The sequence below is a fragment of the Coffea arabica genome, chromosome 9c (assembly GCF_036785885.1).
Source record: "Coffea arabica cultivar ET-39 chromosome 9c, Coffea Arabica ET-39 HiFi, whole genome shotgun sequence".
Classification (NCBI taxonomy): domain Eukaryota; kingdom Viridiplantae; phylum Streptophyta; class Magnoliopsida; order Gentianales; family Rubiaceae; genus Coffea; species Coffea arabica.
Window position 1 is genome coordinate 42,135,470 of NC_092326.1, and position 24,205 is coordinate 42,159,674.

General features: G+C 37.1%; 5 protein-coding genes across 5 annotated transcripts; all 5 read right to left on the minus strand.

Moving 5' to 3' along the window:
* Positions 1 to 6,410: 6,410 nt before the first annotated feature.
* Positions 6,411 to 8,483, minus strand: LOC113709015 (probable pectate lyase 4). The gene is made up of 4 exons (XM_027231766.2): positions 7,769 to 8,483; positions 7,529 to 7,632; positions 6,785 to 6,923; positions 6,411 to 6,641 (listed from the first exon to the last, which is right to left on the minus strand). Exons 1-4 carry the CDS (start codon positions 8,462 to 8,464, stop codon positions 6,411 to 6,413), a joined length of 1,170 nt encoding a protein of 389 aa, XP_027087567.1. The 5' UTR covers positions 8,465 to 8,483.
* Positions 8,484 to 10,573: 2,090 nt separating this feature from the next.
* Positions 10,574 to 12,316, minus strand: LOC113707688 (putative pectate lyase 2). Its single transcript, XM_027229974.2, has 4 exons — positions 11,506 to 12,316; positions 11,260 to 11,363; positions 10,980 to 11,118; positions 10,574 to 10,843 (listed from the first exon to the last, which is right to left on the minus strand). The coding sequence occupies exons 1-4, from the start codon at positions 12,295 to 12,297 to the stop codon at positions 10,643 to 10,645; spliced, it is 1,236 nt and encodes a 411-aa protein (XP_027085775.2). The 5' UTR covers positions 12,298 to 12,316; the 3' UTR covers positions 10,574 to 10,642.
* Positions 12,317 to 13,932: 1,616 nt separating this feature from the next.
* LOC113709014 (putative pectate lyase 2) lies at positions 13,933 to 15,569 on the minus strand. The gene is made up of 4 exons (XM_027231765.2): positions 14,871 to 15,569; positions 14,631 to 14,734; positions 14,400 to 14,538; positions 13,933 to 14,151 (listed from the first exon to the last, which is right to left on the minus strand). Exons 1-4 carry the CDS (start codon positions 15,567 to 15,569, stop codon positions 13,933 to 13,935), a joined length of 1,161 nt encoding a protein of 386 aa, XP_027087566.1.
* A 2,830-nt stretch (positions 15,570 to 18,399) lies between these two features.
* Positions 18,400 to 20,090, minus strand: LOC113707713 (putative pectate lyase 2). Its single transcript, XM_027230003.1, has 4 exons — positions 19,356 to 20,090; positions 18,981 to 19,084; positions 18,724 to 18,862; positions 18,400 to 18,627 (listed from the first exon to the last, which is right to left on the minus strand). The coding sequence occupies exons 1-4, from the start codon at positions 20,088 to 20,090 to the stop codon at positions 18,400 to 18,402; spliced, it is 1,206 nt and encodes a 401-aa protein (XP_027085804.1).
* Positions 20,091 to 20,884: 794 nt separating this feature from the next.
* On the minus strand, positions 20,885 to 22,583 carry LOC113709013 (putative pectate lyase 2). The gene is made up of 4 exons (XM_027231764.1): positions 21,846 to 22,583; positions 21,534 to 21,637; positions 21,248 to 21,386; positions 20,885 to 21,112 (listed from the first exon to the last, which is right to left on the minus strand). The coding sequence occupies exons 1-4, from the start codon at positions 22,581 to 22,583 to the stop codon at positions 20,885 to 20,887; spliced, it is 1,209 nt and encodes a 402-aa protein (XP_027087565.1).
* Between the last annotated feature and the right edge of the window lie 1,622 nt (positions 22,584 to 24,205).

The following is a 24,205-nucleotide window of genomic DNA, read 5'->3' on the forward strand; positions in this document are numbered from 1 at the left end:
TTAGTGACGGCGTTTAGCCTACGGTAGTCTATACACTGCCTCCATCCAGTGGGTTTGCGCACTGGCACGAGCTCACCCGTTTGGTTAGCCTCTACCGTCACTCCTGCTTTCTATGGGACCACCTGGACCGGACTCACCCAAGGGCTATCAGATATTGCAAAGATGATCCCCACATCTAGCAGTTTTAAAATCTCTCTCTTTACAACATCCATCATAAGGGGGTTTCGCCTCCTTTGAGCCTGCCGAACAGGTTTAGCATCCTCCTCCAGTCTAATCCGGTGCATACAGATGGCCGGACTGATCCCCTTAATGTTTTCGATTATCCAACCTATCACCTTTTTATGCTCTCTAAGGACCCGGATCAGTTTCTCCTCCTGGATTTTTGACAGTGCCGATGAAATAATCACCGGGAGTGTCTCATTATCACCCAGATATGTATATTTCAGGTGCTCTGGTAGAGGTTTCAACTCCAGTACAGGTGCCTGAACCACAGATGGCAACACCCTCTAGTGAGGTTCGGGAGTAAAAATAGGCAAGACTTCATACCTTTTTGAGGTGGTCGGCAATGAGTGTAATGTACCTATTGTGCATTTTAAATTCTCACTCCACTCCACCTTAGGAGTTGTCTCCAACTCGAGGTGCTTGGTTAAATCCACCTCCAGCTCATCCCTGCCATCAGTTTCAAACACTTCCTGCACTACAGGGTCAATAGCACTCATAGAAAAAACTGAGCTAAAGTTGGAGTTCGAAGGGTGTTTCATAGTATCAAAAATATTAAAATGCACAATTTTCCCATTAAACTCCATGACAAGGTACCCTTATTAACATCAATTTTCGTCTGTGTTGTGCTCATAAAAGGTCTACCCAATAACAAAGGTGAGAGATCAGGGGAGTGATCATCATCCATATCAAGTATATAAAAATCAGCTGGAAACACCAAATCATTAACTTTTACCAACACATCTTCAACCAACCCGTCAGGATATGCATTAGTTCGGTCAGCTAATTGAATGATTATTCCAGTTTCTTTCAATGGACCTAATTTTAGAGAAGCGTAGATAGATTTACGCATGACATTAATTGATACTCCCAGATCCAACATGGCCCTTCTGATCACAGTATTACCTATCCTACAGGGAATAGTAAACATACCTGAGTCCCCGCATTTTGGTGGGAGCTTTCTCTGTAGGACCGCTGACACATTCTCCCCAACAATAACCCGTTCATCTCCCCTCAATCGCCTTCGGTTGACACACAAGTCCCTTAGGAACTTGGCATATTTTGGTACTTGTTTGATGGCGTCTAAGAGGGGGATATTTATCTCCACCTTGCGAAACACCTCCGAGATCTCCTTCTCCTTGTCCTGTTTCTTTGATTTTTCCAACCTGTTAGGAAAAGGAGCCGGGTTAGTTTTAACTGTAACTATTGGGTCAGGAAGTACTTTTGGATCTGCACCACTGCTGTCCTCCCTCTTAAGTTCATTCTCGATCTTCTTCTCATCCTTGTCCTTAGGAATCACAGGCTCAGGCCTTTGAATCTCCTTGCCACTTCGCAATGTCATGGCGCTCACATTCTTTGGGTTCAACTCAGGTTGAGATGGTAATTTACCCTGGTTCTGGGACTTTAAACGGTTGATTGATGTGGCCATTTGACTTATCTGATTCCTTATATCCTGCATTTCGGGGTCCGTTCTTTGCTGATTTTGCATAATGGTGCCTCCGTCCTTTGCTGATTTTGCGCCATGGTTGTCATCATTTGTTTCATTATCTCCTCCAAAGATGGACCAGAGCTTGGGGGCGGAGGTGGTCGGGGTTGGTATTGCTGCTGGTACTCTGGTGGCTTATTTGGCACAAAGTTAGACTGCCTGTTCAGTGTAAAGTTGGGTTGCCTATTCCCTCCATAACTGAGGTTGGGATGATCTCTCCACCCGAGGTTGTAGGTGTTTGAGTAAGGGTCGTACTGCTTCCTTGGCGCGGGCGCGTGGTCGGCCATGTTCACCTGTTCTGCAGTTTCTTCCTGAATCATTGGGCACATGTCTGCAGAATGACCCATATCAGTGCAAATCCCGCACACCCTGGCTTGTGATGCATTTCTCACAGCCAGTTGCCTAACAAACGCGGTCAACTCAGTTAGCTGCTGCTGCATAGAGGGTGTCTCTACCTCATTCACCTTACGTATTGGGACATCCTCTCTTGTACTGAATTGTTGTGAATTCTCTGCCATCCCCTCTATTAACTCCCGTGCTTCCTGAGGGGTTTTGTTCACCAGTGCCCCTCCACTTGCAGCATCAATGATGCTCTTGTCTCTAAAAAGGAGCCCCTCATAAACATACTGAATGAGCAACTGCTCACTTATCTGGTGCTGGGGACACTTGTGCAACAAGTTCTTGAATCGTTCCCAATACTCATAGAGTGACTCCCCTGGATGCTGCTTGATCCCACAAATTTCTTTCCTTAGACTTGCAGCCCTGGACGCAGGAAAATATTTATCCAAAAATTTTTTCTTCAATTGGTCCCACGTGGTGATGTTACCTGGTGACAGGTAGTACAGCCAGTCCTTCGCAGAATCTTTCAAGGAGAAGGGGAATGTCCTCATTTTTATCTGCTCTTCTGTGATTCCCGGGGCCTTCATACTGTTGCACACGACATCAAATTCCTGCAGATGCTTATACGACTCTTCACTTGGTAAACCATGAAAAGAGGGTAAAACTTGAATCAGACCAGATTTTAGTTCAAATGGAATGTTATCATTTAAGGTGGGACAGGTAATGCATAGAGGCTGCTGATTTAAATTAGGGGCAGCCAACTCTCTTAATGTTCGTGCATTAGCCATAGTGCCTTCCTCCTGGTCAGAGTCACTCGAAGTGTTACCAAACGAATCCGTTGGTTCAACTTCTGACTCGGGTCTCTAAGATGTAGCACTGGAGTGCTCTTCTCTGAGCTGTCTGGTTTCCTTTCTCGTTCTACGTGCGGTCTTCTCTACCTCAGGGTCAAAAATCAAATCACCTGTACGAGAAGATCGAGGCATACACTAGAAGAAAATCAGAAAATTAGGACAAAAAAAATGAATTTAAAAAGAAACAAATAATAACGCCAGTCCCCGACAGCGGCGCCAAAAATTGACAGGTCATCAGCTTGTGCAATAATAAAAATTAAACCTAATTGCCAGTTAAAATGACCAAGACCCAATTCCAAGTACTGGAGCAGGGACTCTAGGTGTGCAATGGATTACTTGATTCACCCTGTTCCCGAAGAGTTTGCTTGATCCGATATACCCGAATGGAATGGTTATTTTTTTTCACAAATAATTATGAATTTGTAGACAGGGCAAGTAGGGTCGTATCCACAGGGATTGGGTATATTTGTTTCTTAAGAAATCCAAAGTAACACAGGGGGTGATTTTGTAGGAATGATAACAAGCAAATAAATTCAAATAAGAAAATGAAAATAAAAATAAATAACTGACTAGAAATTAAACAATAATTCACTGAACTCAGAGTAACAATGATTAAAGGCCTGAATCAATTAAAACAAGAAAACGATTAAGAATAAAATCAAGTAGGCAACGAAAAATCAAATGGCAATTCACTAAAACCAAGATAATATTAATTAAGGAGCTAGCCAAGAAGTAACTTCAGCAATGGTTCACCTAATTGATCATTGATGTAAGCCAATTCCAATTATTTATCAATAAATAGGTTATAACTACCAAACAAGCGATGGCAATCAACCCCTCCTTACTGTGTCGGTGATCAAGGTACGCCTGTTAATCACTGCTCTAATTGAGAAATAATCCTAGGTACGCCCGTAGAATTTAATTCCCCAATTGTCTTACGTATTAGAGAAGTTCTATTCTAACCAAATAACGCACTACCAGGGTTATTTTAGATTAGCCCGCGTATTCCCCTGACACAAATCTAATCATGCCAGTTATCACTATTTTGAGATAATTAAACAATTACGGATTTAACGTCCCAATTGACAATAGATTACCAAATTAACTAATTATCCGGATCCAAGACAATCAATTAATTAAACAATCATAAGCACTGTAACCAGGAAATATGCGAATACCAATAAATAAAAGGAAAAAATTGAATTAAAACGATCTCACAATTTTTAGGCGAGCCAGAGCCTTCGTCGCTCCTTGACTAGGATTGAAAAGTTAGCTCATAATTGATGAACTAAATCCACGGAAAATTGAAAAAGGAGCTGCGGCCATCAATTGAGAAAATGCCCAAGTTCAACTCGGTCAAAACAATAAAGCACAGCAAAGTTTCAGAGTATCATTTACTGTCCTCGCTTGTCCGCTCATACGAAAGGAAGAAGAAAAAAGAACAACTTAAAAGCTACAAAAGTTCATAGTTTTCACTTCGTCTCAAGCTAAAGAAGAAAAGTCAAAGGAAGCAACTCCCCAATGCTCCTGCCATCCGCAGGATTCAAAAGAAAGAAAAAGGAAAAGTCAAAGCTCAAGGCTAACAAAATGCCTCCTCTTCACAGCCATGAGTTTCTAAAGCTAAAAATAGGTCCAAGGGAAAAGTCAAGCATTTCTCCTAAGCTACAGACGGAAAAGCTAAGAGTAAAAGCCAGCCCTCCTCTGATCCTCTTTTCTTCTCTTTATTGTGGCGGCTCACAGCAGGAAGAGGAGCCCTCCGTCCGTCATTCCTTTGCGAAAATTACCAAAATGGGCGTGACATCTTCTGTTCCAAAAGTGCCCCTGGGACAAGCTTTATCATCTGAATTTTTTTCCTGTCAATTTGGTACCTGTTATCATATTTTCGTTCTACTCCCTGAAATATACGTAAATTAAGAAAAATGAGTAGAATCTAGCAATTAATCCACATCAAGTCAGGTAATAGGGGAAAATAATAATAAAATAAATAGATAAATTGCAGCCTATCAGAATATATAGAATAAACGCAAGGAGTGTAGAAGGAAATTTACAATGAAACATAAATTTACAAAAGCAAGGAAAATCACCAATTTCATTTACCTTTCCACAAGATTTTGAGTAAATTCTTCAACCTATTTGACAAAGAAATTCACAACCAAATTAGCAAAATCAAATAAGTCATTAACAACCTCACTAGTTAACGATAATCCAATATACAACATATTAATCAAGAAAAATAGACTTAAAATCTTGTCCATAGTAATAAAATATAGTAGAAGAAAATTCCAAAACTTTAAAGCAACAAAGAAATACCTGGCAGACTAATGAAAAGCTTAATATGACAATCAATTGGGGAAAAATAAATTAAAGTAAAGGAAGAAGAATGGTAAAGTATTATGAAGATTGAAGTAACGGAAACGAATAAATAAAGTTCAATATAAGGAGAAGTAACGGAAAAAGAAGGAAAATAAGCATCCCAATTCTAAAGTAATGGAAACCTAACGGTGGAAGTAATTGCACAATGGATTGCCTAGCTTTTATTAATGGGTAAATTATATTTTACCCCCCTGTGGTTTACCCTTTTTTTACATAACCCCCATATGGTTTCAAAAGCTATACATAACCCCCTCATGGTTTGGATTAAAGTGTCAAAGTAACGGAAATAGTCCCTCGTAACGGAACTTCTAAAAATGTCGAAATTACCCTTATAAATACATGACACATTAACCCCCTATGATTTTTATATTTTACCATATAACCCCATTATGGTTTAATACTTTACCATATAGCCCCCTTATGATTTTCAAAATATACACATAACCCCCCTTGGTTAATACATAAATTTCAGCCTTACATAAGGGTATTTTTGACATTTTAGATGACGCCGTTACGAGTGACTATTTTCGTTACTTTGACACTTTAATCCAAACCATAAGGGGGTTATGTATAGTTTTTGAAACCATAGAGGGGTTATGTGAAAAAACGCTAAACCACAGGGGGATAAAGTGGAATTTGCCCTTTATTAATCCTCGCCAACAGAACTAATTAAACACCTCATAGGATGAAAAGGTAATCATACCACCAAATTCTTTGCATATATAATTTGTACTCAACTTTAAGATGCATCTTACCTATGTGTGAAATACCTATCCTGACCCCTAAATGAGGCGGATGAAGGTCAAAGAATGAGTTTATCACAAACTCCTTTTTATATAATATAAGTAAATTATGCACACTTGTTTAAGATAAATTTCTCAAAACCTTGAAGTATCGCTCTGTTTTTTTTTTTAAAAATATTTTTTTATACTAATAAAATTACTAAACTATCGCTCTCAATCAACAAATTACGCAGTCAGCCCAGCTGTAGGAATATTTCTTAAATGTCAGTTGCCTGTCAACTTTTCCCTTGTTTGCTCTGCATATACCTTTAATAGGGCCATCTTCTATTCTCTAATTATGAATTAAATAAGGAAAAATAAAAGCTTAAAATCCGGAATCTATTATTTGATCATTTTTTTTCAATTTCTACATGGAAGATTTTCAACACAGCGGAGAGGACCAGCATCACGAGTCAAACTAGTAGGAACTCCTTTTGCCGAAGCCACCTTAAATGCTTGAGATCTAGAATAATTAGGTCTCCAAAATTTCCCAGATGAAACAAAATATGCCCCGTTAAAAAATAAATCATTCTTGGATTTCCATGACCACTTCTTCCACCTCCTCCGATCATGTGATATTCTCTTAGTAACCTGCCACAAAAATGCCACACCCAAACATCTCATCCTCCAGTAACCCTAAACAACGTACTGAAATATATATATATATATAAACATTTTTTTTTGGATGTGGATTTATGGGAAATTATTAGAGAATTATATGAATACTCAAGCACCTCTTTAGTACGAGGATCATTTCGTGCAGTGTAGTGGTTGCCTTCGCTCAGTATTGTCGGATGCGAGCTCCCACCGATAGCATAAAACCCCCATTCATCGTACTTATTATTTGCTACATGAGCATACCCATACCTAACCCTGTAATTTTATCAAAAGTTGCAAAATGCATCCAAGTTGAGAAAATATTTAGACAAATATGTAGGAACATCAAAAAATAAATCCTAAACATGAAAACGTCGAATTTCTGACCAAACAAGAAATATCAAGTGGTTTAATTTATAAGCCTCCTCCCCATTTTCAAGTTACAAGTTGCTTAAAGAAAATGCCAACACATTCAAGCATATCACGAACTATGTGCTACCTAGCTAGTTAATTTAAAGAATTGATGTTCACATTTTAAACATGTGTTTCTAACCAAAAGCACTTATAATTTATTTAGGTAAAATTTGACCAACCAACAATTGATATTTTGATTAAAATGGGCACTACTAAGTGCGCCCAAAAAATTAACATGTACAAAATCGGCGTTCAATTGAAAAAGAACATTAGATGGTTCATAACCACCGCAATAAATTGATCTAACAAACTAAACATTTGATGCTTTATAACGAGCTCAACAAATACGTAAACATTGACAAGTCCAACAAAAAAAAACAAGGACAGTAAGATGGGTTTATAATCACCAAGACATATTTCAAAGCAAAAGAAGCGAAGATCGCGATTTGATTAGAGCTTGATTTTACCTTGGCATTCTTTGGCCTAGTCCAGAAGCAAAATGGTTGAATACCACGGTAACATGCATCTTTTTGTCCTTAAGATACATATTTGAATGCCCTAACAGCATCACCTGTAAAGGGATTACATCAAAGTCATGACTACCTGAAATCAAGAAAATCCTTTTTATGGTTTTTTTTCCGAGTTTCCTATTAAATTTATTCTGGATATTGTACTGTATATATCCGTTTTTAACTTGTCCATTTTACCTTGTTATGCTGTGTGAAATAGTTGTTGGATACGGTGACGGCAGCTGATCCTTGAGTTATGTCAAGAAGACCATCTCCACATTTTGAAAGGTAGCAATGATCAATCCAGATTTTGCTAGATGAAGTCACTCGAATGCCATCTCCATCAGATTGCCCAATGGTACTTGTATTAACAAGATGATCGGGATCACGACGAACCAAGTCAAGTCTCCCACGCAAACAATTATGAATAGTGATCCCATGGATAATAACATGGCTCACATTATCGAGTCTGAGGCAAGGTCCGTTTGCAATCTCAACCCTGGCACCCCTTCCATCGATAGTCTTGTAGCTACTAATAAAAAGTTCACCACCTTCCAAGGTTATGCTCATGTCCCGTTTAAAGATGATCCAAAGAGGTCTTTTTTGAATTGCACCATATCTGAGTGTCCCCTTTTTGGGATGGATCGGGTGGTCAGAAGGGTCAGTGACAACATATATGGCGCCATTTTTGCCTCCTCGGGCATCAGCTCCATATCCTTTGGCACAATCAGCTAATTTTTGGCGATTGGAGGCCCACTTGCTGTCTTTTCTCCAACAACTATCGATAACGTTGAAACCGCTGCCGACTTCAGATGGATAGGAGTTTGGGAAAGAGGATATGTTTTGGGTACTTTTTGTCTGGTAGGCTTGAGTTATTATATGGAAATAACACATGATGGCTAGTATCCATGAAAGCACTAGGCAAGGACTTAAATTTACCATGGCAGAAATTTGATGAATTGGGATGAAAAAGAAGATTGAATTAATAGAATTTTTCGGCGGATGAGATTAGCGTTTTCTCACATTTTACTTGTATTGACTTTAGTTTCAAGTAAATACCACTGATTTTCCTTGCACTTGTAGTCTATACTAGAGCTGACGATTGCTCATAATAAGCTGAGGCAGGTAGATGAGGAAACTCAAGAGTTTGGCACTTAATGCGCTGATCTACATTGCTTTTGTCCTATTCTGTCAAAGCCTGATGTTGTGTTCGTATTACAAGATTAAGCATGATTAAGAATTTCTTAGTTGTCCAAAAAGAAGAAAAAAAATTTATTAGTTGGTTACAGCATTGTTTTCAGACTTGGACCGGACCGGTCGGTTCGATTGATCGAACCAGAAACCGATCAAGTATCCGGTCCGAGTTATGCCAAAAACCATGTTGGAAAAAGTTCGATCAGATCCGGTCAAAAATCGGATTGAACCGTGAACCTGCAAACCGGGTTAATTTCTATTTTCTCATTTTGCTTGACTTGCTAACCGACCAACTATGTATTGCATATTTGAAATGTGAGGGATGGAGAAATTCATTTTGTGAAATATGAGGGATGAAAAAATCATTTTATAAAATGTGGGGGACGAAAAATTTTGTTTTATAAAATGTGGAGAACTATAGATTAGATTATGTAAAATATAATTTGACTAATTTACCCTTCAAAAATGATCATGTGCCTTGTACGTGATGGATTTCGGCCAAAAAATGATCGGAAACCTAGTTATGGACTAAATTTGACCGATTTGAATATGTAAGGGACATAAAATTACACTTTTAAAAGTGAAAAACGAAAAAAGTAATTTTACAAAATGTGAGGGACGTTTTGGACGATTTTCCCAATACAAAATATGAGCAGATTCCACCAACTAACACAACATTTTGCTTCAATCAAGGAAAATATTCATAAATAAAATACACAATTAGCTCTCTATCAATAACTTGCATCCTTAATCCATATCTAAAATGACTTCTGCATTCATAAGAATATCCAAATGGGATCATGGTTGAAAGTCGAATTTGTAGTCTCAGTCACGATCAAAGTTGTTACACTACATAGTAGTTGTGGCGTATGGTCACAGTTGCACCACCATTTCTAGGCTCCATTTTTGTTTCAGGAGATTGTTATTTTCTTAGATTGTTCAGATGCCTGTGATAGTAGGCCATGTATAGAGTAATTGGTATTGCATGGTACAAATTAGAGTTCATTTTTTTGGACTATGTTAATTGGTTTTTTTGCTTAATTGGCCTTCTGAAATTGACATTTGTATGGAGACAATTTGCGTTGTGAACCAAGGTTAAGATTTGATCCCATTGACAAGTCCTGTGCTGTGCATCCATAGTTGGGATAATGGGGATCTATAGAAAATTTATGAAACGTACATCTTCTCAATGAGTTAAGAGTATATATATGTACATGAATGAATCTCAATCATTCAAGTTTAGCACTAAGATTTTGACGAAATGTTGACCTTCACTTTCTAAACAATTGCACAGGCGGCTATTAATTAACTGAGGCTCCTGGGCACTGTTGGTGCTCTTACATTTTCTGAGTTCTTGTTATTCCCATTTCTTTTTCTTTCCTTTCCCCCTTTTTTTTTTCTGGGAAAGTCATTAACTACATAACCATATTCCATTAAGCAGCAAATAAGAGGCATTAGTGTTGTTGGAATTTCTGAGAGGAACAGATTGCAAAAATTTTGTCCTTTGCGAAATTACTTCAGCCAGTTGCACAGGAATAAAATTATGCACATTTGGACGATGTAAATTTCTCAAAAGCGTGAAGTATTTTTTTTTTTTTTGGGGTTTTTTTTAGTTTAGTTAATAACAAAATTACTAAAATCACACTTCCAATCAAGAAAATATGCAGTTAGCCCAGCTGTAGAATTAAATCTTAATCTTGAGTTGGACGTACGTTGTTATGAATTATTTTGAATAGTTCTATATTGCAACGAGAATGCATGAAAATGATATAAAGTAAAAACCAAAAATGGGGAGCTGATCACAAGATATAAAGAAGACAAAAGCCCACAATCTGGAATCAATTATATCACTTTGAATTCATACGTTGGAGACATTCATTATAATTGGAGAGGACCAGCATGAAGAGTCAAAATAGGTACACTTCCTCCTGGAGCCAATTCAAATGCTTGGGATGCAGCATAATTAGGCGTCCAAACATTCCCGGATGAAACAAAATATGCACCGTTAAGAAATACATCATCCTTGGAATTCCATGACCAATTTTTCCACCCCGGATCGTTTGAAATTCTCCTGGTAACCTGTCAAAAAATGCCAGATCTCCGACGTTGTTAATCCCCCAGGAAATTCTAGATAATTGAGATGCAAACATTTTCTTGCTATAGAATTTATGGGACATGGTCAAATTATAAGAGCAATTATTCAATATTTGAGCACCTGTTTAGCATCAGAATCATTTTTCGCTCTGTAATAGTTGGCTTCGCTCAGTATTGTTGGACACGAGCTGCCACCGATAGCATACATTCCCCATTCATCATACTTATTGTTTGCTACATGAACATATCCGTACCTGACTCTGTAATTATTTCAAAAGACCAGAATCCATCCAAGTTGAGAAGAAATATATATATATATATATATATATATATATATAGATAGATAGACGGTTTACAAATTAAAACCATTGAAATAAATTCTGAGTAGAGCTTGATTTTACCTAGGAATTCTTTGGGTTAGTCCAGAAGCAAAATGGTTCAATACCAAGGTGACATACATCTTGTTATCCTGGGGAGACTTATCCGAATGCCCTAACAGCATTGCCTGTAAAGAGATCACATCAAACGTTATGAATAGCTGAAATCAAGATCAACCTTTCTAATGTTTATACTTTCCCATTTTGGTCTGGATATTGAACCATATATTTAATTAGTTTCTGTGGCTTTTGATTTTTTTGGCATTTTACCTTGTCATGCTGAGTGAAATAGTTGTTGGACACAGTCACGGCAGTTGATTTATGGGATATGTCAAGAAGACCATCGGCACAATTAGAAAAGTGACAATGATCAATCCAAACGTGGCTAGATGAAAGTATTCTAATGCCATCTCCGTCAGGTACTCCATTAGAACTTGTGTTAAGAAGATGATCAGGATCAATCCGAACCAATCCAGGTATCCCACGCAAACATTTACGAAAGTTGATTCCATGGACAATAACATGCTCCACATCATTGATTCTAAGGCAAGGTCCATTTCCAATCTCAACTCTAGCACCTCTTCCATCTATAGTCTTGTAACTATTAACAAAAATTTCAACATCTTTCAGTTTTAGGTTCATGTCCCCTTGAAAGACGATCCAAAGAGGTTCCCTCTGGATTGCCCCATATCTGAGTGTCCCCTTTTTGGGGTTGATGGGGTCGTCCGAAGGGTCAGTGACAACATATGTGGCACCATTTTTACCTCCTTGGGCACCAGCTCCATATCCTTTGGCACAATCAGCCAAGGCTTGGCGATTGGTAGCCCAATCCCCGTGTTTTCTCCAACAAGTATCGATCGCATTGAAACCAATGTCCTGATTTGAGGTACTTTTTATCTGAAGGGCTTGGGATGTCGAGAAACAGCAAATGATGGCTAGCATCCGTGAAAGCACTAGGAAATGACTTGATTTTGCCATGGAAAAGATTTGATAAATTGGGATGAAAGGGAAAATTGAATAGCATTTGGGAAGATGATCAACATTTTTAGACTTGCTATTCATGTTGATCAATTTACTTCTAAACAAATATTACTGATTTTTCTTGCACTTGTAGTCTAGAGCTTCTGATTCCTTATATAAGCTGGAGCTGGTGGAGAACGTAAATTGCAAGCTTGGCACGTAGTGCCCTGATAATTTAAATTGCTTTTGTCCCGTACTTTTAAATCCTGCAGTTATGATAATCTTAAAGATTAAGGATAATTAAGAATTTATTAGTTGCCAAAAAAAAAAAAGAATTTATTAGTTTGTTACAGCAATTGCAGAATATTAAAGACTCTACAGAAAGAGAATTCAAGTATTATCATTCTTTAGCGCATTAGCATTGTTTCTTAAATGATCTAATGCACACTTGGCTTATGAACAAATCCCTCGTGTCACAGTGGCTTGAAATTTAGAAATGTCCCAGATTTTTAACTTCTTCAATGTTCTTTTCGGTTACTTTACATGGAACTGTTTTGTATCAGTTCCTGAAAATCGAGATTTGTTAGAATGAGTTGGCCTATACATTTAGATGGATTATTTCAAAGTGGCCTATACATTTAGAATTTGTATAGCTACAAACGTAGGGATGAAACATATATACAGCTACAGAGCACTTAGGCAAGCTATCCTCACATTCATCCAACAATGGTACGCTTAACTGTATCACATCCAGCCTAAACAAGTTTTAGCAATTGTTAATTCTTGAAGTCCAAACTGATTCAACTCAATAAACACAGATATAAGCTGCATTTAAGCTCATTAGATTTAGGCCCCGTTTAGAGTTGTGATAGCTTGTAAAGAAGCACTTCTGACACAAATACTTTTATAAAAGGTGCTATTAAATTATCAAAAAATTGGACTGCTTAAATTATTGGAAATTAGTTACCAAACATTTTGTAAGTACTTTTAGTACTTAAAAGTGATTTTTTTTTTGTTAAATGCACGCAACCCCAAATGAGGCCTTCATAAAACATCTTTCAAACTAAAAATAATTAATCAACCCAAATTTAAACAAATGTCCATCCCATTATACCAGAATATCAAACATCCTTACACACTGTGGTGTCCGGCTCATATAGTGTTTCTTACACCTTGATAAAATGTATACTGGTAACTACCTAACCATTAGATGTCTTGAATAAAATCTTACCGCAGAAAAAACCTTTAACCGAGTTTGTATCCTAACTGCTAAAGTTGTTGTACCCCATTTTGTATTTAGTTTAACTTCAAGTTTTGCATTAAATTTACAGGCCTCCAGTGGAATTTTATAAAATCAATTAGAATATGCAAATTATATATTATCTCTGTAGTTGCATTGTGCCATGCCAAGATTCGAAATGGAAATGATTTAAACAGTCTGCACGAACATTCCAAAAGGTACTAGATATGTATTTCATAAATCACTTGCTTCCTCGTAAGGCATTCAAATTTATTTTATTTTATTTTATTAAAGACCTTAAATATTTAGCCACTGGTTGTAGGTGTACAATTTTAAGGTTATCATGATGGCACCAACATTATGGTGCAAGGCACAGGCGCCAGTCCAAACCGGTGCTGAAGACTGGATCTTTCTTCTGATTAAAGAAGTCATAAAAAAAATCTAACTCCTCGAGATTAATTAATTATGATACATGGTGGAATTAACGCAGACATCAACTAACAAGCTTTATTCGTAGTGCAGCGTAGGGGGCCTGCATCGGCTGTTAAAGCAGGTACCAACGAACCATCGGCCACCGGAAAATTCTGATATCTATTGTAACCAGGGGAACAGTTTCCATATCCAGATTGAACAAAATATGCTCCATTCATGAATTTATCTTTGGAGGATCTCCATTTCCAATTTTTCCAACCATTTTTAGCCTCTCTCTTCGTCACCTGTTCAATCAAGCTAGTAATTACTAGGTATTAAAGAAACTATAAATCTTGCAAGCGTTACATGATTAGAAGATCTCTCTGCTCTAAAGGTATTAAGTGATATCACAAGATTGGTGAATTAATGTTGTTGGTCATATAATTTGGATTGGCAAGCTGATTAGGTGAAAGAACATCTAGAATGCAGATAGCATCCAAAGAGATTCTAACAACGGCAATTCTTGCCTCACCAAGAAATCAGTTGGCCTTACTTGTTTAGCATCAGGACTGTCCGGAGCCATGAAATAGTTCCCTTCGCTGAAAATGGTTGGATTGGCACTTCCACCAATTGCATACATCTCCCATCTATCGTACCTGTTATTTGCCACGTGCGCATAACCTAGCCTAACCCTGAGAGGATTATACGTTAAACTGATGTGCATAAGTCATATATATATACACATATATATTCCGACAAAAATAAAACTGAAGAATTCCCAAACCTTGGCATCCTCTGCACAAGACCAGGACCAAAATGGTTGAAGGCTACCGTAACTTTTATGGCATTATCTTCTGTGTTCTTATCATTGTGCCCAAATAACATCACCTGCCAATGAAACCCTGTGAGAAAATCTGCGGTACCTACGAAACTAAACTACATGAAAGGCTCACAAATATTGTGTAATTTCTAGCGAAATCTAGTTGGAAATATATGTGTATAAATATATAAGCATTTTGCTGACCTTATCATGCTGAGTAAAATAGTTATTGGAAATGGTAATGGCAGTGGAAGCATGGATAACGTCAATGAGGCCATCGCTGCACCTCGCAAGAAAGCAATGATCAATCCATATATAGGAAGAATCGAAGATATCAATGCCATCTCCATCCGAGCCACCCCGGCGGCCTGTGTGAGTTGAACTGCTCTGGACAATGCCAGCCTTCCCTGGCTTACAGTCATGAATGCTAACCCCATGAATAATCACATGGCTAACATGTTGTATTGTGATGCATGGTCCATAAGCAATCTCCACTTTCACCCCTCTCCCATCAATGGTCTTAAAACTATTTACTATCAGCTCATTTTTCAGAGTTATAACCATGTCCCTAGCAAATATAATCCACAATGGTTTTGTCTGTACAACACCGTGTCTAAGAGTGCCCGATTTTGGGTGTCCCGGATTATCGGATGGATCTGTGACGATATATGTTGCACCATATTTTCCACCGATTGCATTCTTGCCGAAGCCTATAGCGCAATCGGCCAATGCACGCCGGTTATCTGCCCAGTTAGACCTGCTTCGCCAGCAAGAGTCTATGATATTCATGACTTTTCTGGCGGGCTTAGATGCACTAGGGCCAGCAGCTTGGGAGGTGGAGAAAGTGATGCTTAGAAGACTGGTTATGATGATCAGTAGCAAATGAAAACCCTGGGAGGCCATGGCTTGGGAAGTGATAATTTACTGGCGATTATAAGATGTAATATGTCAATTGTGTACAAGATTACAAGGTGGCACACACGATTCACTTAGACGACTTTCTCGTGGTATTGTTTTCTCGAAGATTTAGGGGACGCAAAAGATGTGATTGCACGAATTCAGGTTGTTTCATTGACTTTTCTTATGAATCCAAGTTTTGAGTATAGAAATGAGGCATTTCTATATTATTTGACCACCAAAGATGTTGTTTATACATTAGGCTCCCTACCGCTCTCCCTCTGCCCCTTGGAGGGGTGCGAGGGGGAAAATAGTTAGGAGAAGAAGCTATTGACTTTTAAATTCTTGATCATTGAATATTAGCCAATTTTGAATGGAGGATGAATGTTTTCACATAATATATTACTACTAAGATTCTCTCTTTCCATTCAGATGTGCATTAGGAATAGTTTTGGTAAACTAAAATATAATAATGTTCATGCAAAGGTAGGAAAATGAGACTAGTAACTGGTAGTCGGAAAAGTGAAGCTGAGCATGGCTTAGGATAATAAAAAGCAAGAAGGTAAGTTGTACACTTATATTATATACCGTCCTTAATATCTAACCAAACCAAATCCCTCCATTTCCTTCTTCTCTTTGGTAAAATTTGGAATCTCTTTTGAATTGATAAAAGTTCATATTTAGTATTAATTTCTAGTCACAAATTCTTATTTTATTTTGAAAGATAAGGACTAACCTATGCATTGGACAGTGACAAGTACATATTTAGAATTCACATGACCTGAATTTTACCGCTCCCCTTTAACTCTTCGTTCTGTTTCAATATCTTCTTGCTATGTCAAATTATTTCCATTTTATCTCGTACGACAAAGGTTTTTTTCTTTTTCATTGGTATGACAGTGATTTTTTTTTTTACGCCCATAAATGCACTTCTCTCATGTTATTTTCTTCTGTTTATTTTGTATTTTTTAGTATCAAAGTCCTAAAGCTGTTCATCTCCTATCACCTATACATTCATTCTTCCTCATAAGAGTTTTTTTTTTTTTTTCCTATTATCACCATTTATACCTACTCCCACTTCTAGTTCTATTCTAACCTATACTACGTACGGAAAGTGGTCCAATAGAATCATCGGAAATCGACAGGGACTGAACCACCATCAGACCATACATATGCATTAAGTGCCCATATGGATCGCCGTATGTATTAAGTACCCATATGGATCTTAAAAAATCCACATTAAGTAACAACTTTTTTATGAGAGAGGGGCAAGATTTGAATTCTTGAACTCTCACCTCACAAAATATGTATTGGCCAACTCCTTTAGAGGAGGTTGGCTGTCCTCATAGGGCAAATTACATTTTATCCCCTGTGATTTAGCATTTTTTTACATAACCCCCTATGGTTTCAAAAGTTATACATAACCCCCTCATGATTTGGATTAAAGTGTCAAAGTACCGGAAATAGTCATTCGTAACGGAACTTCTAAAAATGTCGAAATTACCCTTATAAATACATGACACACTAATTACGTATGATTTTTATATTTTACCATATAACCCCCTTATGATTTAATACTTTACCATATAATCCTCTTATAGTTTTAAAAATATACACATAACCCCCCTTGATTAATAAATAATGTTCAACTTTACATAAGGATATTTTTGACATTTTAGGTGATTCCGTTATGAATGATTATTCCCGTCATTTTGATACTTTAATTCAAACCATAAAGGGGTTATATATAGTTTTGAAAACCATGGAGGGTTATGTAAAAAAATACTAAACCACAAGGGGATAGAGTGGAATTTGCCCTTCCTCATAAGAGTTAGCTGCACCAACTTTTCTAATCTTTATCTACGCTGTTGATAGATTCAATCAATAAATATTAATAATATTTTGGTCTAATGATTAAAGTTTAGATCTTATGAATTAAAATTTTTTGAGTTCAATTCTGTCTTTTCTCTCTCCAATTCTTAAAACCATGATAATCATCTTTCTTTCCCATATATTTTTTCTCCTCTCTAGTTTATTAGTTTCCTAAAACTCCTCCAGTTTGATAGTTGTATCTTAAATCTATGATTGTTTGACATTTATCATCGTTCAATGTGATGATTATAAGATTATATATTTTCCACATTTTACAGAAACAAGAAATAGAATTTTTTTTTCATTTTCTTGACCATCAAAAACTTCCTCTCTTTTAATCTTTATCCGAGTACCTCCTTTTTCTAATTCGCTTTTGATTATTTTTTCTCTACTTTTTTTCTGTCTCTCTGTCATTGATTAGTATTCTCATAGTCACACAAATTTTTTTTTTGGGTTACTTGAATCACAAAATTACTGGATGCATGCTTTCGAAAAAATTCTTTTCACCATCAATATAGTCCCACATGACTTTTGTTGTACCTATTTTCTTTTTTTTTTTTTGTGATTTTCTATATTTAGTTTTTTTTCTCCAGATTCTGTATACTGTACTTCAAATTTTCATGACATTTCTGAATCTCGATTGCTCATTCCTTTTCTTTTGCTAGGCTAGCAAAAGAAGCAGGTGATACTTGATGGAACAAAGTAATTAGAGATATAAAAGAATTATCATTTTTCTTTAAAGATTTGGTTTGTAATATTTAGCAAATGCCATGCATGTGGTACATAATTTTTATAATCCATACTATAAGCTTTCATTCTTTTCTCCTTCTAATCTCCTTGGAACCCTCCCACAACAATCCGAGTTCTTTTCGTCTATTACAGAAGATGCTTACTTTTAAAGGAGGAAAAATAAAAGGGTGCAATATTTCAATAATATGATTTTTTAAATTTAAATCGGTCTAAATCAGCATGCCTCTCCAGGATGACAATTGAGAGGACCAGCATCCGAAGTCAAAGAAGGAACCAAGAATCCTGAAGCAACAGAAAATAATTGAGACGCAGAATAAAGAGGAGAGCAGCTTCCCAGTCCAGATTGAACAAAGTAAGCCCCATTAAGAAAGACATCCTTAGAGGTTCTCCATTTCCAATTCTTCCAAACTCCTGGACCCCCTTCAATGTCTCTTTTGGTAACCTATCAAAATAATTGCACAACAGATTGCATCATTTTTTTAGTAGATGTATTCATACAGAGCTACTTACGAAATTGGGGAGCTAGACTTTTCTGCACCTGTTTAGAGTCGGGATTTTTTGAAGCTATAAAGTAATTTCCGTTGCTTAATATTGTTGGATTTGAGCTTCCACCAATTGCATACATAAGCCACTGGTCATACCTATTGTTTGCTACATGAGCATAGCCGTACCTAACCCTGAAATCAAGCAATGGGTCCAAGAAATTGAATCAGTTCTCAAACATGCAATGATTGACTAATCCATTTAAATGCTTTTAGAAGACTTCGAATTGATGGATGGCTGGAACTCGTCTACCTTGGCATCCTTTGGACTAATCCAGGACCAAAATGGTTGAATGCCACTGTCACCTTCATAACTTTGTCTGCAGTATAGCCATCTTGATGCCCAAGCAGCATCACCTGAAATTCATCCAGACGACAACATCTCACTCATCGATGATCAATTAATGAAATTCCATTTTCGAAGTGTATGCTAAAGAATTTTTAGTGAGAATGGCCCCATTCTTTTTTGGTGGAAATGGCAAGCTACTGGACTCCCTAGCATAGACTTTCCCATTCTCAGACTTTTCATCATATACTTAACATGATATTTTAATTCCTTTCATGCCAGCTAAAGTACTTAAATAGAAAAGGCAAAAAGAAAATCATGATAAAAGATGTTCTTGATCACCTTGTCATGCTGAGTGAAGTAATTGTTTGAGACAGTAATGGAAGTTGATGCATGGATTATGTCAATAAGACCATCGGTGCAACGAGCCAAATAGCAGTGGTCAATCCAAATATTAGAAGATGCAAATACAGCAATTGCATCTCCATCAGAACCCGTTCTCTCTCCAACATGATTCAGACTACTTCGGACCATACCACGTTTTCCAGGTTTACAGTCGTGTATGCTGATCCCATGAATAATAACATGGCTGACACCTTCAATAGTGATGCAAGGTCCATTGGCAATCTCAACTTTGACACCCCTTCCATCAATAGTCTTATAGCTGTTCACCATCAGCTCATTCTCCAGCTTGAGGACCATGTCTCTTTGGAAAATGATCCATAGGGGTTTATCTTGGGTAACGCCATATCGAAGTGTACCTGGTTTAGGATTTATTGGGTCATCGGACGTGTCAGTGACAACATATATGGCGCCGTTCTTCCCTCCTAAAGCAGCGTTTCCGAACCCTCTAGCACAATCAGCCAAGGCTTGTCGATTTGAAGCCCATTTTGGGTTCCATCTCCAACAAGAATCAATTATGTTCATGGCTTTCTTTTGGGGATAATATGGACTTATGGGATTAAAATTTGTCGGAGTAGTTTTATATGGAGTGATATGAATTTTATGAGCTTGAAAGGTTGAAAAACAACAGATTAAGATCCATGAAAGCAGTAGCAAGAAACTAGAATTTGCCATGGCTGAGGTTAGAGATCGAATTTGGGAGATGGAAGGAGAACAAATAGCTAGCATGTCAACTGCGAAATGGTTAAGGAGGTGGTCACCATGTTTAGAGCATTCGTCAGGAAATGATTAATAAGTTGTTTAGGAGGATTTCGGCTTGATTTTCTAAAGCTTTAGATGAACGTGATGGCACGAGATATAAAGATAAGTTGACCTAGAGATTACGAAGCACTACTGCCTACTGCAACATCTTCAGGTACTCTAGCTAATTCAAAGCCATTTTTATTTTGTTCTTTTGTTTACTATCATAAAACCATGATGTAGTATATGACTGGAAGTGTTAATTCTGGGAAAGGTTTTGTGTAGCATGTCTAGTAGCAATAGATGTGCCACAGTACGCTCTTTTGAGATGCAGCAACGCAAAGAAAAATTAGTGAATCAAATGCAAAATACAACTCTAGTTTTCAAATTGGGCTGTAACAAGTACCAACACACTATTTTCTTGAGTGTTTAATTCATATTAAGTACTCAATGATTCGAGTCCGTTGCAGTATATGCATCAAGAACGCGAATGCGACAGGAGGAAATAATTTTATGGGGATAATTTGCATGTGATATTATATTTGATTCTTGGTTGAAGCACGGACTTCTTAACCAATTCTCTTTGAATTCTATGGCTAGCTAAGCTGCTGTTTGCTTGCACCCTCAAATTAACATAACTGTAACTTTTGTTTTGACTCATGGTATATCACAGCCAAGAAAAGGCCTATAATTGATATGACTATTGATCTAAGTAATCGATTCAAAAATCAGCACGCCAGTCCAGGATAACATTTGAGGGGACCTGCATCCGATGTCAAAGAAGGAACCAAATCTCCTGAAGCCACAGTAAATACTTGAGATCCATTATAATTAGGGTAGCAGCTTCCATTTCCAGACTGAACAAAATAAGCCCCATTCACAAACACATCGTCGAGGGATCTCCAATTCCAATTCTTCCAGTTGTTCGGACCACCAGCATTGTCTCTCCTGGTAACCTACCAAAATAATTGCATAATCTTACGTCAATCTATTACTATTAAAACATTTGTCATACAAAACAAAACTATGAAGTAGTGGGTTTTTTTTTTGGGTTGAAACGATAAGTTGCTATGAAGTAGTAATTTGCGTACTTGTTTGGTATCAGTACGGTTTGGAGCTATAAAGTAATTCCCCTCGCTAAGTATTGTTGGATTTGAGCTTCCACCAATCGCGTAGAAAAGCCACGGCTCGTAGAAATTGTTTGCTACATGAGCATAGCCGACCCTAACCCTATACATGATTTGTCCATGCAATCCATTGGGCCATTGAGAGTGGATCAGTTACCAAACGGAAGGAAGGTTTATAGGATAAATTATCAATAACTTCCTGCGAAATTGCAAATGACTGCATTATTCGCATTATCCCTCTAAAATGTACCTTGGAATTCTTTGAACTAATCCATAACCAAAATGGTTAAATACAACGGTCACCTTCATAATTTGGTCCTCAATATTGCCATCTCGATGTCCAAAAAGCATCACCTGAAAATCATATTCAATGTAAGCTCATAGCATGGTCCTTGGGAACAAATGTCAAAAGCTGAGCCCAACTGAAATCTAACTGATGATACCATTAATTTCAAACTCTTAATCTAATGTATCATCGATTTCTAAACCATCAATTTCAGATAATTGAACCCAAATTTAAAAAGAATTAAAAAAAAAAGCCATGAAGTACTACATTCGTCACCTCCTCATGCTGAGTGTAGTAATTGTTGGAGATAGTCACAGATGTCGAACCACTGACTACATCCACGAGGCCGTCCGCACAATTAGCTAAATAGTTGTGATCAATCCAAACATGAGAAGATGTGAATACAGTAATTGCATCTCCATCAGAACCCAATCTGAGGCCGACGTGATCTGGGGTGCTTCGAACCAGCCCCCGTTTCCCTAGCGTGCAGCTATGGATGCTAATCCCATGAATAATAACATGGCTGACATTTTGAATTGTGATGCACGGTCCATTTGCAATCTCAACTTTGACTCCTCTTCCATCTATAGTCTTGTAACTATTCATTATCAGCTCGTTCTCCAGCTTAAGGACCATGTCTCTTTGAAAAATGATCCATAACGGTTCATATTGGATGGCACCAAATCTGAGTGTACCTGGCTTGGGATTTATAGGGTCATCAGAGGGGTCGGTGACAACATATATCCTACCATTCTTCCCTCCAAGGGCATCACTTCCAAAACCTTTAGCACAATTAGCCAAAGCTTGGCGATTTGAATCCCATTTTGGGTTTGATCTCCAACAAGAATCAATTGCATTAAGGGTCTGAGTTTTGGAATTGGTATTATTTTGAGGAATACTATGTATTTTTTGAGCTTGAAGGGGTTGAAATCCATATACCAAACCCTCAAAAAAAAATCCATCTATCAAGATTGTCCATGAAACCGCTAGGAAGAATGCACCAGACTTGGCCATTGCCGAGGAAATTGAGAATTTGGGAGATGGATGGGTCAATAAATAGGATATGTTCCCATGTTTAAAATGCATGTTATTCAATCCAATAATCATAATTTATCTTTTTGGGCAGATTATGAATTGATTTCTAAAGACTTCGTTGCCAAAAGCGCATATACACACATATATATCATGCGATGCATATAAACGTCATGGCATTTATATATATACCTAGCAGGAAGATTAGAAGTTTATTTAAAAAAAAATCTTCATCACTCATCCCTCAAATTAAGGTACTCTATTTGACTCACCAAACTAATATCTAAGTATTTATTTATGTCTTCTTCTAGCAGCCTTATGCTTCTTAGTGACGTCATATTATTAAATTTTTTCAATAAAATGATATATGCTTGCTTATATGTTATATACGTACATTGAAACTCATAATAACCCTAGATTTTACCTTAATTACATTTATTCGTATAGGTGCATCAAGTAGCGAAACGGAAGCATTATATAGAAAGGACTGTACTCCTCAAACGACTAAATTATTTGCAAATATGTTGAAAAAGTAAATATGATTATTAGAAGAAATCCACTTCGTACGTCATTTTATGAACTTCAGAATAATGCCACCTTCAACAATATAAAAGGAAAAAGATCTTCTTTTGTCAAAGTTAAAAAGGAAAAGTTTTTGAATAAGAAGGGAACATTATAACTCAAAATCTACTTAGTATAATACGAATTTGGTCATCGATTTTTACATCCATTTTCCTTTTGTTCTTCAACAAGCTGTTAGAAAAACTGTAGTAAATAACAAAACTATACTTAGACAAATACAGAGACTTTGAGGTGTGAAAGCACTTTCCTTAAGGTGTTATTTACCTCTATTAGATAAATTACCTCTAGGATACAACAAAGTCTAAGAACTATCAAATGAAAAGTAAAAGTGATTTAATTCTGTCGAAATCCTACTATTTAAAAGAATTGAAACACCTGTCCAAGACACTATCAGAGGATGCAATCCTTATTGAATAGGTGTTTAGGTAGTTAGCCAATCCAAGTGCCCAAGTGCCCTTGTCAAGATTTTATATATCTTGAAATAAGTTTCCCACCAAACTTTCCCTCCAAACTAATTGTTGGAACAAGTTTGTAAAGGAATAGGACAATGACTCATATATAGGCAACATGCACTTTATCCTCTTTCAATGTGGGACAATGGATTTCAACATACTCATTACAAACTATTACCAACAATCCCCCACTTAGTTTGTAATGAAATCAAATCAGTACTCATATTATCTTGCATAGAGAAAGGTGTTTGTGAACTTAAACCCTTCTCTTAGTGTAAATATTTCACTTGTTCTAACAAGTTATGGTGGCTATATTGCTTAAACCATAACTTTAAAGTTAAAACAGAAATAGCACACACAAGATTATAATCTTTTCGGAGAATAGTTCACGAAATGATTTTAGCACTTTTACCGGCCGTGTGCTCCATCCTAGATTCATGATCATTTACAAAAGAAAACCCCCACTTTTGCTGGGAGCGGCACCACTCCCATGATCATATAGGTGAAGTACATTTCTAGCTTTTATTACCAAGGCACTATGAAACCATATTTAACTTCATTAAGAGTATG